The sequence below is a fragment of the Phytophthora cinnamomi genome (genome assembly GCF_018691715.1).
Source record: "Phytophthora cinnamomi strain GKB4 chromosome Unknown Contig78, whole genome shotgun sequence".
NCBI lineage: Eukaryota > Oomycota > Peronosporomycetes > Peronosporales > Peronosporaceae > Phytophthora > Phytophthora cinnamomi.
Window position 1 is genome coordinate 242,292 of NW_027151011.1, and position 18,366 is coordinate 260,657.

The 18,366-nt window shown below is 56.6% G+C and overlaps 3 protein-coding genes across 3 annotated transcripts; 2 read left to right on the top strand and 1 right to left on the bottom strand.

Moving 5' to 3' along the window:
- Window positions 1-4,726: 4,726 nt before the first annotated feature.
- On the top strand, window positions 4,727-6,006 carry IUM83_19682 (putative carbohydrate-binding protein; the record flags this gene model as incomplete). Its single annotated transcript, XM_067944744.1, has 2 exons — window positions 4,727-5,894; window positions 5,957-6,006. The coding sequence occupies 2 exons, from the start codon at window positions 4,727-4,729 to the stop codon at window positions 6,004-6,006; spliced, it is 1,218 nt and encodes a 405-aa protein (XP_067785516.1).
- A 389-nt stretch (window positions 6,007-6,395) lies between these two features.
- IUM83_19683 (uncharacterized protein) lies at window positions 6,396-7,073 on the bottom strand (the record flags this gene model as incomplete). Its single annotated transcript, XM_067944745.1, has 1 exon — window positions 6,396-7,073. The coding sequence occupies one exon, from the start codon at window positions 7,071-7,073 to the stop codon at window positions 6,396-6,398; it is 678 nt and encodes a 225-aa protein (XP_067785529.1).
- A 5,239-nt stretch (window positions 7,074-12,312) lies between these two features.
- Window positions 12,313-12,828, top strand: IUM83_19684 (uncharacterized protein; the record flags this gene model as incomplete). The annotated part of the gene is made up of 1 exon (XM_067944746.1): window positions 12,313-12,828. One exon carries the CDS (start codon window positions 12,313-12,315, stop codon window positions 12,826-12,828), a length of 516 nt encoding a protein of 171 aa, XP_067785514.1.
- Between the last annotated feature and the right edge of the window lie 5,538 nt (window positions 12,829-18,366).

Sequence of the window (18,366 nt, forward strand, 5' to 3'; positions counted from 1 at the left end):
CTACTTCGCCGCCAGGGACAACCAACCCTCCCGGCACTACGTCACCGCCAGGGACAACTTCGCCACCAGGGACGACTAGCCCTCCCGGCTCCACTTCGCCGCCTGGAACTACTTCGCCACCAGGGACGACTAGCCCTCCCGGCTCTACTTCGCCGCCTGGAACTACTTCGCCACCAGGGACGACCAACCCTCCCGGCACTACGTCACCGCCAGGGACAACTTCGCCACCAGGGACGACTAGCCCTCCCGGCTCTACTTCGCCGCCTGGAACTACTTCGCCACCAGGGACGACCAACCCTCCCGGCACTACGTCACCGCCAGGGACAACTTCGCCACCAGGGACGACTAGCCCTCCCGGCTCTACGTCACCGCCAGGGACAACTTCGCCACCAGGGACGACTAGTCCTCCCGGCTCTACTTCGCCGCCAGGGACAACCAACCCTCCCGCCACTACGTCACCGCCAGGGACAACTTCTCCACCAGGAACGACTAACCCACCCAGCTCTACTTCGCCGCCAGGAACTACTTCGCCACCAGGGACGACTAGTCCTCCCGGCTCTACTTCGCCGCCTGGAACTACTTCGCCACCAGGGACGACCAACCCTCCCGGCACTACGTCACCGCCAGGGACAACTTCGCCACCAGGGACGACTAGTCCTCCCGGCTCTACTTCGCCGCCAGGGACAACCAACCCTCCCGGCACTACGTCACCGCCAGGGACAACTTCGCCACCAGGGACGACTAGTCCTCCCGGCTCTACTTCGCCGCCTGGAACTACTTCGCCACCAGGGACGACCAACCCTCCCGGCACTACGTCACCGCCAGGGACAACTTCTCCACCAGGAACGACTAACCCACCCAGCTCTACTTCGCCGCCAGGAACTACTTCGCCACCAGGGACGACTAGTCCTCCCGGCTCTACTTCGCCGCCTGGAACTACTTCGCCGCCTAGAACGACGAATCCGCCAGGAACAACTTTGCCGCCCAGAACGACGAATCCACCGGGCACTAGATCACCGCCCGGAACTACCTCACCGCCTGGGACGACAAATCCGCCGGCTACAAGATCACCCCCTGAAACTACCTCTCCTCCTTGTACCTCAAGGCCTCCGAGCTCGTCATCACCTCCAGGAACGCGCTCACCGTCCGGAACATCTCGTCCGCCGAGTTCATCATCACCCACCGGAACATATCGGCCACCGAGTTCATCGTCACCTGGCACGACCCGCCCGCGCTACCCCAGCGATGGCAACTACGGCACTCGTCGTCCTACCTCAAACACTCCTGCTACCCGCCACCCCAGCACAAACGCGCCAGCTAACTACCGCCACCCGACCCCAAAGCCGGCAACTACAGTCGCGCCTCGGACCGAAGGGCGCGACTATAACTCAGCAGCGTTCATGCGTGAGTCGCCATCAACTTTCAACCACGAAAGAAGGTCGTATGAAACCTGGGAGTCAAAGCACAAGTACCATTCCACACCAGCACACAAGCAGACGGAGAAGCCCAAGCATCATTAAGGTTCCAACGGCCCCTCCACACGACCTGCCTTCGCTCGCGATGGGATGTATCTTCACTTCTACTCTCGCCGTTGCGCTGGCGAGTTCAGTCTGCAGTCACCACTTGTGACTGCAGACTGAACGCACCGTAAGTAACAGTTTCGAGCATTTGTATATTCATCATCATACATTCGAGTTTGTTCATTCCTATGATCCCTATGTTTCGGCGAATTGATATGAATGTACACTACTTAACGCTATCTCGCTTTCCTGCAATCTACTGGGGGGAGCGCATGTAGGTATATAATAAATGCAAGCAGCTCCCTGTGTTGCGCCTCATGTGTTTGAACTGGATCGGCTAGGGCGTTGTGACCAAGTTCACGTGTTGAAACCAACCCGCAACGCGGTGGCTCACCGCACAATAAACTGGCCATATTCATTCCTATAGAGCGCCACCAAACGCTTATGGTGTCAAGATACGTTCCGTGGTGGAAGTGCTAATACTTCCTGCACTGGCCATGTTCGCTTGTTTTTGCTGAAGCAAAACCGGAGCAGCTCGCATGGGTAAATATGAGCACTAGTAGGTTTAGCGTACACTCATCGGTGGCGCTGATTCTTCTGCTTGCGAGCCGGGATTACAAGTGCCGACGTGCTTGTAGTGGAGCAATATGACGCCGTCTACTCGCTTTCTGAAGACCGTGGTCTACCATGCACCGGTTCCGGTGTAGTTCAGCAAGGCACGGCGTGCCCACAAAATGATGACGTTGCCGTCTCCGACTGTAATTCAACACTAGGCACGTTCGACGGCAAAAAATGCGTGGCCAACGTAGATGCCAAGTGCGCCGTTATCGCGGATTCCACGTCGGGGTGTGTGTTTCCCCGTTCAGACAGCGCTAGACGTCTTGTAGTAACGGCAGGACCATCAACAGCCCCGCCAGCAACTACAGCACCACCTCCAGCAACAACAAAGCCACCAGTGACAACTCAACCTCCGGCAACGACCGCTCCACCGGTGACGACCCAGCCACAAGTAACAACAGCTCCACCCGTGGCGGTGACAACACAACCACCAGCAACGACAAACCCACCGGCGACGACGCTACCTCCTGGAACTACCCAGCCGCCGGCAACGACAAACCCACCAGCGACGACGCTACCTCCTGGAACTACCCAGCCGCCGGCAACGACAAACCCACCAGCGACGACGCTACCTCCTGGAACTACCCAGCCGCCGACAACGACATTATCGCCAGCGACCACAACTCCACCGGCAACGCCCAAGCCACTTGTCAGTACAGCGCCACCATCAATGTCAGTACGGCCGAGATCGTCTTCGCCTCCTGAAACGAGGTTCCCCTCTAGCAGTTCTTCGCCGCCTAGAATCCGCTCGTCTTCGCCGCCAACGACGTCGTCGCCGCGACGAACCCCCTCTCCGTCAGCGATTCCTATACCGCCTAGAACCTCCTCACCCTCGAAAACGGCGTCTCCAAGCACGAAGAGGACCCCCAGCACGCATCCCGGCCCCATTAATTCCCCCGTCACGATGCCCCCGACTCCTGATCCTCGCACGAAAACTCCCTCTACAGGTTTCAACACGCCACCTGTGAAAACCTCGCGCCCTCCCGCCCCGACAATGCACAGCCCAGCCCGGGGAACCCCCGCGCCGACCGCTGCGCCGCACGCCACTCGACCCACGCCGAAGCCCCACCCGGCGCCGCAGCCCAAGCCGAAGGCAGTGCACCAGACCGAGCCTCGGCCGCCACAGCATTTCCACAAGTGCCACGTCCGCCACTCGACCGTGAAGAAGCCGGCCATTGCAAGAAAGTATCATCGCTTTAGGTGAGGTCATCTCTAGCAGACCTGAAGAGCAGCGAACACCCATGTTTTGAGAAGGAGGCCATTCGGTTATGTAGTTGTGCATCCCATACACAATACACTTGACGCATTGCGTCGTGTTCACCACCGTGTGGCTGTCAAGTCAAGCCATATCCGATACCGCTGGTGGGGCGCAGTGAGTCAGCCGAAATGGGGTGTCACAGGCGCGGGGTGCGTTGTGTCATTTTGTCGGGGGATCCCGACAGGCATGAAGATGGCCTGCTGCTCAAGGTCGCAAGTAGCGACTCGCAACTGTGGCGGCCACCCTTTACGATGCTGAAGTGTCTGCACGATAGACACACCGAGGTACGCAGCCCACTACAGAAGAAAGTAGCGGCGAGTGCGAGCTCAACGAATCGGTAGAGATCGACCCGCCAACTTGGCATCTTCGCCAACTCGGCCCGAGGACGATGGATATCCGTCCCCCAGCAGTGCTGGCAACACAACGACAACTACGCTCGACTTGCTGCCTGCGACCGCGCGTGCATCCATAACGCGGCTTCCGGTGGGTCCCACCGACTTCTTTCGAGTCACTGGATCTTTTTCTGGCGTTGCAAGGTAGTGATGCGCATCACGGAGCGCCTATCACCGCGGTCTCCGCTGCGAATGCCCTTGCGACGAGCAGCGAGACGGCGGCCGCGTCGCTCGCGGGCACTCGCAGCCAAGACACCCCGCGAGTCACAGCCCGCAGCAGGCACTTTTGCGGCAATCCTTGAAGCGAGGCTATTCGCGGCGCGAAGCGCGACCCGGGTGCGCTCGCTAGTCGTGGGCTTTCCGTTCGTTCACCCACTACAACAAATTTTGCGCCACTCGCGGGTGGTTGAAGCTAATGGGTGCGCCATTGCATTGCACGCGACCAGCAGGCTGCATTGCAGCGGAGACGTTCGTCTGCTGCTGCCTGCCGCGGAGATTGTCGAACTCTGCACGCCCGACCCCGCGAGGCGAGGCCCGCGCATTTGCCACGCAGAGGCGAGCCGACCGCGTCGCGCTCTCTCCGCTGTGCGCGACAACAGCGGTGATGGCCCGCGAGCCTTTTTCCGCGCGACAACTTCAATCACACCAAAACGTGCCCCTTCAATCGCGCCCGATTACTGGACGCAAGCCTCTTTGACAGCTCGGCCGCACGCCACTCAACGCAGCAACCCACCGCAACACGGGAACCCAATGGAGACCGACCGGCCCACCGGCTCGGCCTAACCCAAGCGCGAGGTTCCGGCAGAGTGGCCGCGGGTTCACCGCCCAGTCTCCTCTCCGCTCACTTTTCAATTTGCTCGCGTCCGAGCACTTGACCTTCCGCTCTCCCGAACCTCCAAGCTTCGACCTCCCCGCTGACCGTCGCGGATTTACCTCCCATGGCGCCACCTCGCCTGCTCTTCGCCGCGCTGCTCGCCGCAATGGGCGCCTTAGCTGCCGCCGACCTGCCCGTGTCGGTGCAGTACGACGCCACCTACACCATCGCTTCGTCCCGCGGCGCGATCTGCTCCGGTGCCGGCAAGGCGCCGGCCGGCACGGCCTGCCCGCTCAAGGGCGACGTGGCCACGGCCGACTGCCACCCGTACCTCTACTCCTTTGATGGCAAGCACTGCACAGCCAAGGAGGACGCCAAGTGCGCCATCGTGCTCGGCGACACCTGGGGCTGCGTCTTCCCCTCCGTCTCGGGCAGCACGGCCACGCCCTGCCCGACCACGTACGAGGCCGGCACGCCCAACGTGACGCCGGCCGCCACCAAGGGCGGCATGGGCAACGAGTACCCGACGCCGGCACCGACCACGCCGTGCCCCGGAACCAACCTCCCCATGCCGACCTACATGACGCCGACACCGGCACCGACCAAGCAGGGATACACACCAGCTCCGACCATGAAGGGGTACACGCCGGCTCCGACTACCCCTTGTCCGGAAGGAGGCATGACACCGGCACCGACCATGAAGGGGTACACACCGGCTCCGACCATGAAGGGGTACACGCCGGCTCCGACTACCCCTTGTCCGGAAGGAGGCATGACACCGGCACCGACCATGAAGGGGTACACACCGGCTCCGACTACCCCTTGTCCGGAAGGAGGCATGACACCGGCACCGACCATGAAGGGGTACACACCGGCTCCGACTACCCCTTGTCCGGAAGGAGGCATGACACCAGCACCGACCATGAAGGGGTACACACCGGCTCCGACCATGAAGGGGTACACGCCGGCTCCGACTACTCCGTGTCCGGAAGGAGGCATGACACCGGCACCGACCATGAAGGGGTACACACCGGCTCCGACTACTCCTTGTCCGGAAGGAGGCATGACACCGGCACCGACCATGAAGGGGTACACACCGGCTCCGACCATGAAGGGGTACACGCCGGCTCCGACTACCCCTTGTCCGGAAGGAGGCATGACACCGGCACCGACCATGAAGGGGTACACACCGGCTCCGACCATGAAGGGGTACACGCCGGCACCGACCACGCCGTGCCCTGAGACCATGGCTCCCGAGACGCCCTGCCCCGAAGGACCAACTCCAGCGCCGAGTACGCCTTGTCCCGGGACGGAGGGACCAGCAACCCCATGCCCAGAGACGCCCAAGCCTGAGACGCCTTGCCCGGAAACACCGGCGCCGACCACGCCGTGCCCAGGTACTGAAGCACCGGAAACGCCTTGTCCCGAGACCCCAGCTCCCACCACGCCGTGTCCTGAGACTGAAGCACCGGAGACACCGTGTCCTGAAACACCGATGCCGGAAACCCCTTGCCCGACAACACCGACTCCATACACTCCGTGCCCGGAGACGGAAGCACCGGAAACACCATGCCCCGAAACACCGTCACCCGAGACACCGTGCCCCGAGACGCCTGCGCCAACTACACCTTGCCCGGAGACGCCTCCACCGACGACACCATGTCCTGAGACTGAAGCACCGGAGACGCCCTGCCCGACGACGCCTGCACCGATGACCCCATGCCCAGAGACACCTACTCCGGAAACACCTTGCCCGGAGACGCCTACCCCCGAGACGCCGTGCCCCACGACGCCTACGCCGGAGACGCCTTGCCCCGAAACTCCGACCCCAGAAACTCCATGCCCTGAGACCCCTCCACCAACGACGCCGTGTCCTGAGACTGAAGCGCCGGAAACGCCTTGCCCGCAGACGCCTGCGCCAGAGACTCCTTGCCCAACGACTCCGACTCCAGAAACCCCGTGCCCCGAGACATACGCTCCAAACACGCCGTGTCCTGAGACGGAAGCACCGGAGACACCGTGTCCTGAAACACCGATGCCGGAAACTCCTTGCCCAACAACACCGACGCCCGAGACACCATGCCCCGAGACGGAAGCACCGGAAACACCATGCCCCGAAACACCGTCACCCGAGACACCGTGCCCCGAGACGCCTCCGCCAACAACACCTTGCCCGGAGACGCCTCCACCGACGACACCATGCCCAGAGACTGAAGCACCGGAAACGCCGTGTCCGGAAACCACAGCGCCAAGCACTCCGCCGCCGGAGACTCCATGCCCAGAGACAACTGCACCCCCGACCACTCCGGCTCCGGAAACTCCTTGCCCGGAGACTTCGGCACCAAGCACTCCCCCGCCAGAGACGCCTTGCCCTGAGACGTCAGCTCCGAGCACTCCGGCTCCGGAGACGCCTTGCCCGGAGACATCAGCTCCGACTCCGGCTCCGGAAACTCCTTGCCCGGAGACGTCAGCTCCGAGCACTCCGTACCCGTACGATGGCCAGCAGAACCAAGACCAAGGCCAACAGAACCAAGACCAGTACGGCCACCGCGAGTAGGCGGCCTCTCTTTCCGCCGCGCGGACTCACCTGCGTTTATTTTTCTTTGCGTAGCACTGGGCAGTCATATGTAGACCAGCAGGAATGCAAGACAGCGCGCATCGAGCCGGGAGCGTGCGAGCCTTGCACTATCCGTACAGTAGCAAGGTCTTTTGACCAGCCCCAAAATCCAAAATCACTGAATGAAAAATACCTACGGATACCGAAGAAAAAACACATGGCTAACACTGCGTTCAACACTCTCTGTCGCGATATCCGTGCGGGAAATCAATTATCGCGTTCTAGAATCCAGTAAAACTGCTAATGTCTCCGAATACTAGACGCTCTGAATCCATCCTTCCAATCCACTCAACATAATGCTGAACGTGGCAGTGAAGGCGCCGCCCTCTCCGGGTCCCTGGACGCCGTCGCGCTGGTGCTGCTGCACCACGATGACCACTTCCGTCGATTTTCAGTGTCTGGAGCGTTATCCCAGACCGTGTCGGAAAATAAAATAAAAATGTATTGCACTCGAAAATCACCCGTAATAATCATTGCAATACTCATTGTTCAAGATTACATAATTATATTGAAAATAGCAATAATACAAATATTAGTAAAATTTTAGTATGTGTTTTTGTATGCACCTCCAACAGGTATGATATTGAGGCCAGGAATGTTGCAATAATAGTGATTTAAATATCTTACAGGCCATTAAGTTATAATTATGTGGAGAAATATCATAATTACTGTATTTATATTATTTTTGCGATCCCTGCCTCTCCGTTTTAATCGCGCTAATGAAGCGCATTGCGACGTCAAACCGAGCTTTTATTCGCCAGAACAGCAAGCAGATCGGCTTGGAATTGGTCTGGAGGATTACTTGCGTGAATTAGCGGCTAAATCTCAGCTTATCAGGCCGCGCATATCAAGGTGCTGGAGCTGCAGAACCGCACACTGCAAACGCACAAGAAGATGCTGGTGCAAGATGTGAAGCGATTACAGCCGTACTCGCAGGCAAATCTGGCGGCGCACGTGCAGGAAGCACATGATGCACTTACGAGTACGGCTGCAATCGCTTCAGTGGTGCAGTACGCGTTGAAGTAGACTCCACAGACACGCTTGCGAACTTTACTTAGTATACACTAACTAGCTGGAAGTGCTGTTAGTTCAGGTGGGTATCTGTTTGTACCCTGTCATAGCTTCCACGAGTTCGTTGCTCGAGGCAGTTAATACTGAAATCCGTTCTTATAGAGGATGCTGCAGGCAGTCATCAAGCGCGCAAAATTGATAAACATGGCTTCGTATATCACCCAACTAGTTCTCGGCCTACAGAGAGCTTCAGGGTAGATCTGTCTAACATGCTAGTTGTACTTTTTATACAAACTAACACTACAACCACTAAAATAACAGATACTTCCTCTGTCCGGAAATAAATGCAGAATTTAGACGTTGACCACGATAAAATTGCATAGACTTCTCCAAATTTACCGCGGAATGGACGAGTGGACGTGTCTGTATTTCGTCTATTCGGGGATACCAATCATGCACACTAATTCATCCTCAACCGTGTGCAGGGTCTTACCAAACACAACGCCTCGGCCGCTTCATTTGAGCAATTTCCGCCACGTGAACAGCAAGCACCTCTGCGACCGATGCCTTTGTCTAGAACCAACTTCACGGACGAGGAACGCCAACGCATCATTCACGAGTTTCCAATTCGCTGTAGTGATCTCGTTCTGCCATCGGGAACTTACATTGACCTAACTGAGCGTTGGGACTGTCATCCTACCACAATTAGCCGAATCTGGAATGTGTACTGCGCAGCTCGAGCCTCCGGGACCCCCATAGATGGATGCAAGAGCCGGAAAGCGAAGCATTGCGGAAGGAAGCATAAAAACCGTGAAGAAGCTAAGGAAAAGCTGCGGCCGGTTCCTCTGGAAGATCGACAGGTGATTCGGCACGCTGCCGCAGCCGCAGGTCTCTCCTATTACATGATGGGAGAGCTACTCAAGGAGGGAGAGGTCTCTAGACGTTCTACACGGATCAAGCCTTGTCTGACCGACAAGAACAAGCTCCGACCGATCGAGTTTACACTGTCCTTTGTCGACGAGTCACTAATGATGTTTGAGCTGCTGTATAACGTTGTACACGTAGATGAAAAGTGGTTCAGTTCAGACAAAGACAAACGCTCGTTTATAATGCTCAAAGACGAAGATCTCCCGGTCAGAAAACGCCAAAGCAAGCGCCACGTCCCCAAGACTGTGTTCTTGGCTGCCGTCGCACGTCCAAGGTAAGATTACTCTGATTATTATATACCCTTTCTAAACCGATATTACTGACTTCAACTTGACTTCATAGGTTCGACCTGCATCGAAACGCAGACTGGGATGGCAAACTAGGTATCTGGCCTTTTGCCGAGAAGTACATCGCAAAAAAAAAATTAGTCGGAATCGACCGAAGGGCACCGTCACCATCCGTAACTTGAAAGTCTTGGACCGGGAGGTATACAAAATCTATCTGATCAAGTATGTCATCCCAGCAATCAAAGAGCAGAGGCCAAGGAAGGCCAAACAGAACGTCATCTACATCCAGCGGCAATGCTAAGCCACACGTCCCCTCAACGGATCCCTACATTCTCGAAGACGTCTTGCAAGATGGGTGGAACATTCGCCTCTTTTGTCAACCCCCCCAACTCACCTGATACCAACGTGCTGGACTTGGGCCTATTCGCCTCACTCCAGTCCTCTCAAAGTCGAGCCTCACTGCGTGGAACCGAGGAGATCATTCAAGCTGTCAATCGAGCGTACAACTCCATGACTAAGGAAATGTAGGAAAACGCGTTCATATCGCTTCAAAACTGCATGTGTAGCATGTTGCAAGTCAGCGGTGATAACACGTACGCTCTGCCATAGATGAACAGGGCAAGGCTAAGGAAGCTGGGCATGCTGCCAGAAGTGATCGCGTGTGATCGGCAGGTTTACAACAGAGCAGTGGAGCTTCTGCGCAACTCGAACAGGGCAAGCTCCATCTTGTTCCCGATACCAATATCCCCTCGTAGTATTTTATCCCCTCCAAATCGATAATGATACAAAAATCACGACTACCAAACCTATGGTTCTGTCATACATCATACTTGCAATTAATTCCGTCCAGAGGAAGTATGAACTTTCGCATTAACACATATCACCCCATACATGTAGTGCGCCTGTTACGAGCAAAGACAGGAACTGCGTATTAGAAGTCGTTAGAGACTACATTACACACCACAAAAATGTAGTGCGCCTGTAATGCATACCACCGCTGAGTAATGCTTGCACGGTTTTCCCATTTGCAACACATCACTGTAAAAATTTCTTTCAGTATGACAAGTTGCTGTGTTGGATAGACACATTTGGTTTAAAATTCAAATGAAATACATACAAGTTGAGGATGACAGAATCACCTCATCGATAAGGTGGCGACGGAACACTTGAAAACCCACACTTTCCTGCCGATTGTTCGTCCAATGTTTCAAGGAACCCCACAAAAGGCTTGCGGCAGGAAAAAAGGCGTCAGAGCAACCCACACTGTGAAAGACTTGCTCGAATCGTGCCAACTGGCACTGTGCATAGGTTCAACCCTCACTAGAGAAGATCTTGCAAAGCAATTCATCGGCCGGTTGGAGATTGAAATGAAGATCATCCACAACGACCTTCAAATTGGTATTTGATCAGAAGCAACACAAACCGACACGAAACTCGATACCCCCCAATGTAGTAGCAACTTACGAGACAGAATAAATCGCAAAGGCGCGTTCCGGCAACTGCGCGGTATTAACTCGATGAATTCGGCTCACCAGAGCCCACATAATTTGACGTCCATTGTGGACTAGAATCGCAAAGATGTAGGTTCAACAACGCTAGCGTGCCTTCCACCTCACTGTCTCTAGCCTGCAACTTATTAGCTCAGCCCGCCATATACGGCTATGCCCACTAACCCCGGAATTGACTGGTAAATCAGCAATGCAAGCGCAATCTATTTCTTGACGTAAACCTCCTGATATTTGCGGTGTTCACACCAAATCCTATTTAGTGTGGTTAAGCCGCATTCTTGACGTATTTGACGTTGAACGCCTCGAGATACTTCCTCCAGTTCACCCTGTCGACATCGCTAATCTGCGCCCCTCCCCCCTAAGAAGCTGGTAGACGTCTCGAGGATCCATGCGTTCACGCAGCCAAGTGCCAAACTGACCCGCCCGAAGTCGATTGACAGTGGCCTGCGTGAGATCATCGGTGCTCTTCATTTCCGCATTCACTATCTTAATCAGCTCGCTGTCGGTGAAGTTCTTCAGGAGGGTCCCAACGCCATAAACGTCCTTGCTGCCCGTTTGCTTGCTAGCTAGCTCACTGTATCTGAGATACGTTGGCAATGCATCTCTACGAAACAGGTTCGGACCCCCCCCCTCCATAATTTTCAACGCGGAGGAGGCTTCATCCGTTGATCCCTGAGCTTTCAGTAATTTCTCGAGTCGAGTTGGCAGCCCGTTGACCTCCTTCGCCAATGTCTGGAGTTGCTGGTTCTCCTTCGTGATGACTCCCGGGACAACCTTTGACACCGACTTCGATTTAACCAGATTCTTGAGCTTATTGAAGAAGGCGAAATTCGCTCTCTTCGCTGTCTTCTGTTAACTTCTCGGCCCTGAGAAACCTTCCGGCTTCCAAGACGCTGGGTCCACCCAGTAGCACGCGGTTGGTCGCCATCTTCGTTTCCATTGCCGACGAGGTGACATCCGAACACGCAGTTAGAGCGGTCGCAGCAAGTATCGCTACTAAAATGGCTCGCATGGTTGCTCACGATACGTTTAGTCGTATCCGGTGGACGAAATGGAAAGTGAGGTCTACAGCAGGGACTCTCAACGTTTCGACTGAACGTTGACGTTGTCCGTAAACGTTGGAACGTTTACGGACAAATTGAGAGATCATCATGACAGAATCGTAAATCGTGTCTTCTGGTTCCTGAAGGCGAGGTTTCCTCGCGCTGGAGCCAGCGACCAGGACAAGGATTAGCAACACAGGGACGTCCGGCAGAGGCGCTGCATGGCCCGATGCACGCAGCGCCACCACATTTCCGGTTTTCCTCGCGACCAAGTGCTCGATGAGCCACCCCCCCCCCCTAAGTCACTAGCTCTCCTCATGTCGGCCTCATCGACTTCGCCCATCGCTTCCTCGGCGCCACCGGAGCCGTCCTCTTTGCCGCCCGTGGCACCGGCGCCCCCGAGCCTGGATCGCGCGGGCCCCATTTCTGCTGGCGTGACAGCAATGTCGACCCCCTCCGCGCCCGTGGCGACACAGCCCATTCCACAGTCGCCCTCGCCTGCATCGGCGGCCCCCGCCCGCGTCAGCACGCGGATTGAGACAAGGAAGCGCGCGGCGGAAGCGCGGGCAGTCGTGCGCCGTCAGCGTCTGCGCCGCGTCATAGACGTACCACCAGCGCCGACGATGACGGAGGAACCCGGTTCTCCAGCGCGCCCCGAGCTCGCGGAGTCGCTCGCTCCAACTGGCACCTCCACACCGGACCCCAGGACCGTCGCGGACGCAGCCGCGGCGTCCACCACCGATCCAACCGAAGCGACCGGCGCGGCAGCTCGCGGGTCTGCGCAGATCCAAGTCGCGAGCCTCCGCCGCATCGCCAGCACGCCTCCGCCCTAAGCGGCCCGCAGTCAAATTCCCCGCTCCAGCAAAGCCTACGGCATCCACGGAGTCCATCTCGCCGACAGCGACCGACGCGTCCTCTGCAGTCCTCGACGCGCCTACCACCTCGACGGCACCGCCGGTGGCGCCGCCCGTCCTGACGGTGTACTCTGATAGCGACAGCGAGTCGGACGCTTCGACACCTGGGTCCTCCCGGCCTGGTGTAATGGGAAATGCGACCCTCGCGCGTCCCGAGCCGCGGGGTCTTGCGCCCGTCTCTGACTCGCCCGGAGTCCGGATGTCATGTTCAAGCGACCTTTTCGACCCTTCCGCTTTCTTAAGACGCTTCCACGGTGAGCTGCGCGCTGAACCCGGCGCAGCCCGGGAAGTAGCGGCCTCCCGGTTACCGCCCAGGCGCCAGCCAGCCAAGCATCATGCGTCGACGTGCACGACTGCTCCTCGGCAACCAGCGGACGGGTGGCACAGTACGTCGCGAACTTGCCCATCTCCTGGGCGGGGACTCGAATCCGACCAAAACGGAGGGGCTGCCGGGCGGCGGCCAACCAACACTGAGCACCGCGTTCGCGTCGTGGTCGCAGCCTAAGGGTGTGGTCGGGGAACGATCGTCTCGACTCTGATCGTCTTCACTAGACCTAAACCTAAGCTAATGTGGTCGGTTGGCCCAGCTCGTCTTCGTCATCATTGTGTAGCATACACACTCATTATCGAGCCCGCCCACCACACATGAACTCGGCTGGCGCTCTCCCTCTCGCCACCAATGCGATGCTCGCGAGTACTGCGCCCCTAGAGGAAAGCGCAGCTCCTCTTCGTCAAACTCAGAGTGGTGCAGGTGAGCTTGTGTGTGACATCGGATTGGCTGTAACTGCGGCGAGAGAATCAGCGCCGGCCGAACGTGTGCTCCTTGACGAAGCGATCTAGCTCATAACTGGTCAACGCAGAATAGCACAGAGGCGAGCGAAAGCAGCTTGTCCACACCTGAGGTTCTGGCAAAACCAGGCATCATACGCAGGGTTTGAAAGCATCGAGGCGAACTCAAGTGGTGTCAGTGTGAGAATGGTTTCCTTCTCATTGCGAATTGCACAAATTACAGCGTGTGTAGCCGCAGCAGTTCCCAAAGCAGCAGCTCCTATCGCGGCGCCGACCGCCGCAGTGACGCACTTGTCCAGCCCCATCCAATCCTTGGTTACGAAGACGATCGAGTGTGAGCTGAGACTGGTGATTAACTCGTCTCCGTTTAGGCGAATTTGAGACGAACGGGTGAGCCGATCGAGCTTCCAGCTAGCCAATCAAATATCAGGAAAATTGTCGTCCTATCGTCGTAGACGAGCGTTCCCCGACCACGCCCTAACCACCGAGGCGCGCTACCTCCGCCCGGCGTCCGCGAGCTTCGTGCTGCACACTTCGCAACGCCGGCAAGTCGCGCACGCGGGGACTTCCGCCCGGCGTCCGTTTACATTCTGGCCGCGTATCGGCTCTACCTCACCTGCTGTCGCCCGAGGGACAGCACGAGACATCCACCTCGTGCGTGGTGGCCGGTCTAACGTTTCTAGACGCGGCCCCGGTGTTAGCAGCCTTACACGGTGCCCGCTTTGGGCGATACGGGATCTCTGTCATGCTCTTTCACCGCGCTGACCAGGAGGTGCTGCTCGTGGCGGGGTCTTCCGATGCGCACTTTGCTCTCGACTTTCACGCGGCCTCGCGCTGCACGTCGTACTACGACCTGCTCGGCGCCGTCCAAGGCCTGTCTACCTAATTTGGTGGTGGCACATCCTTCGCGACCCGTCGCTCAGCGGCGTCCGGCTCGAATTTTTCGACGCCCTTCCCGATCCCGACTTCGTTGTGTTCACTGACGCGTCCGACCAAGGGCTGTGTGCCGTCGTTCCATCACTCCAGCTTGCGCTCACCTACCGCTTCGCAGTGTCCGAGCGCGCCGCAGTCGACGCTTTCAACCAAGGCGCTGCCAACGCGTTTGATATCAATTACCGCGAGCTACTAGCATGCGTGTTTGGAAACCAGGCGTGGGGGCCAGCGTGGCGGGAGCAGGCCATCCTGACCCAGTCGCTGCACGTCCATTTCCGCGTCGACAACACGTCGGCGGTCTCGTGGCAGTCCAAGCTGGCGTCTCGTAACCCCAGAGCGCAGACATTAATCCGGCTTCTCGGGCAATCGGAACTGCAGCTCGGCCTACGCATCTCAGCCTCCCACATCCCCGGGACAGACAACACGACCGCAGACGCCGGCGCTGGGAGGATTCAGCTTTAGCTACGCGATTCCACCAGGCAACGCACGAGTGGACACACGCGACACCTCCAACGAGCGTCGAGGTGATCGAGCACGCCAGACGCAGCATCTCCGAGAATACTCGGTTCCAGCCTCCTCCCACAAGCGCTACGCCCGCGCTTTCGCGTTCTGGTGCGCATGGTCGGCCAAGCGCGGTTCCGATCGGTGGCTCGGCGACCCCATCATAGCCGCAGTGCACGCGATCTCCGAGTTCATCATGAACACAGCGCTGAACGGCTTCGGGTCCGGCCACGCGGTTCGAGGCTCCACCGTCCAGACGAATCTGCTCGGCATTCGCCACTTCTTCCTCGCGGCGGGTCATGCCTTCTCCATTGATCAGCCACAGATTCGCATGCTCCTCAAGGGCATCGCCCGCCACGACGCTCCAAGTCCCCAGAAAGCACCGGCGTCGGTATCCATCCTCGAAGAAACGTTCCGAGCGTTGGATCTCCGCGATCCTACGGACCAAGCTCTTTGGGGGGTTCTGTGTCTGGCCTTCTTATTTCTATTGTGACGTTCCGAGATCGTCGCGACGTCCGGCACAACGTTCCAGTGGTTTGCGCTCAAGGTCATAGATGTCGTAGTGGTGGACACCACTGGCACAACAACCGCGATCCCGGGCGTGGACGAGTCGTTGTCCGTCAAGCTACACGGCTCGAAATGCAACCAAAGCGGCAAGCCCGTGGCAAGATTGCTCGCGCGCTCAGGGCACCCCGTGTTATGCCCCGTACTAGGAGCTTTGCTCCTCCTCCGCGCGAGGAGAGGGCTTCCCAACACGACTCCAGCGGCGGAATTCGTGGATCGAAATGGCCGACCCAACTGCATCACGGCCGCTCAGGTCACGCGGAAGATCCAGAGCGCGGCAGCGGCCATCGGCGAGGACCCCAAGCGCTACGGCACCCATTCGCTGAGAGCAGGCGGCACCACAAACATGTACCGAGCTGGGATCGATTCATTGACAATCCAGCTTCACGTTCGGTGGGCCTCAGACTCGTTCAAGCTTTACACGAGGCTATGCTCCGAAGCCGTGGCCGCAGTCGCCAGCAGGATCCTTAGCGGGTCGAAGTCTCCTTTGGTGCTTCAGTGAAGACGCGGTTCGCCGCCCCATTTTCGAGGGGCTTCAGCTCTGCCCGTCGTGCCGGCCTGAGGGCGGCGTCCCGCCACTAAACTAAACACCGCCAGATTTCCCCAACCGTGGTGTGGCGCACGCAGAGAGGAGAAACAGAGAAACATGCTATCAAAGGCACACAACAAATCCTACAAATCCTTTTGACTTGGCTGAACTATGGTGACTAGGAGGGATGACGTACTTCATAAACGGACCAGCCGCGCTACGCTTGGCTGGGCGGTCCCGCTGTTCGCTTCGCTCACGATTTAGAGATTGTACGATCGGCCCAGTACAGGACGCGGCTCGCTGGAATTGCCTCCGCAAGTACAGCGCGGCCTTGCTTCGCGGGCTCCCACGCGAGTATGCTGCGACCACGCGACCTCGCAACCACTCGCCTTAGTTGGTCGGAGAACGCCCACCCTCTGAGGAGAAATCGATAAATCACAGACGAAAAGCGGAGAATCACAGAAAGCGTCATTTTTATAGAAGCATAAACCGAACAGTACGTTGCTCACACGACAGCTGTCACAATTAATCTTTTACTGGTTACAACTAGAGGCGAAGCTTTATTAGTCTGAGAGGACAGTGTGTGTATAATGTAATTTCTGAAAATAGGATGTGAGACTTGGTAGGACTATCCGTTCATTTCTCTGTGTTGCAAAATGGTTGGAAAGAAGCGTAGATTAGCGAGACGTCGGCTATTGCAGGCGCATCGTGAGAAGCGCTCGTGCGTTGGTGCTGAAGAATCAAGCTGTTCAACTTCTTCTGTGAATGTAGATGTGAAGCATTTGCTAGCTCAGCTTCATGAATGCATACAAATTAAAGCATAAAGTGTGGACTTGTCTGGTCTCAATGAGTAGCAAGAGAAGTAAGTTAGAGCAGAAAGAGTAGCCTTGTCTGGCCTCGAAGCGTAGCAATAACAATCGTGTCTGACCTTGACCAAATTAGAGCTGAAAGAGTACTTGTGCATGACCTTGACATACACGGAAGCTGCATGATAGGACGGCCCCAAGCGGTCCGTCACGCTCCCCTACCCAAATTTTCAAAACTCGTCTTCTACACATCATACATTGCATCTCAAACAGATTAGTAAGAGAACAACCCGACGTTGGAGGGTCGTATGAGCACGAGGCATGAAGCAAGGCGGGCGGTGCGTGGCCCTCTCTCTCCGAAAGCCATCGCGAGTAGTTCCTTGAAAGTGTAGCTGTTCCGTCGCTGCTAGGCCTGCTGCTGGAAGAACGTGGGCTGCTTGAGAAAGCCTTCCTGGCAGCATTATAATGGCGTACCTCCGAGCAGTGACAATTTCGAAGTGTGAAGACGGGTAACATGCAGGAAACCATCGGTCACCACATGCACAAGTATGGTTGTGTTTCGTTAGATGCAATCTGTGACCTATGGACTCAAGCGACATTCTCGAATTAAATCCCTGGGGGGGGGGCAATGCAATAATAGTGGTTAGGCTGTTCAGATAGCTACATCTGTTCTCTCAGCAAAATAGTACATGTAGAAACACACGCCCATTCCAGTGAAATCACTCAGAGGGGAGAGAGGGTCTAAACCACAGAGGAAGATGGACATTTCACAGGCGGTGGGGTCAAAATACAGAACGTGCGTTAATCGTACAGATGTAGCAGCACAATCACAGACCACAATTACAAACCTTTACCTAAGTGTAACCACGGTTACACTGGCACTATCCGTTTGAACCAGGTTTTACGCCTGAATCATCGCAGTGCCTAACGGAATATAATTGGCACTATCTGTAGTGGGTCTAACTTGACTCACTACTTTAGCTTACACGTTGCGCAACGTGTATGAGGAAGCGTAAGTACTTAGTAATTACTTAGGTTAATTATATTTGAATACACAAATATAAGTTAACTTTAGACAAGACTCCAAGTAGCTAGTTTGAGGTAAAATGAGAACTGTATTGTTTGTAAATTGATCTTCCTCTAAAATCTGCTAAAAACTGTTTATCATCTATGAAAGGGTTGGCAGCGGCTGGCTGTCAGAGCCCCGCTAATATGCATGTCTCTGATTGGTAGAAAGATGCTGCTTTCTACCAATAGGATCTTTTGGGTATGTGTGGACCACTCACTGTGGTGGTCCACTTCAATGTATCCATCGGTGTGTCTTACACCAATGTG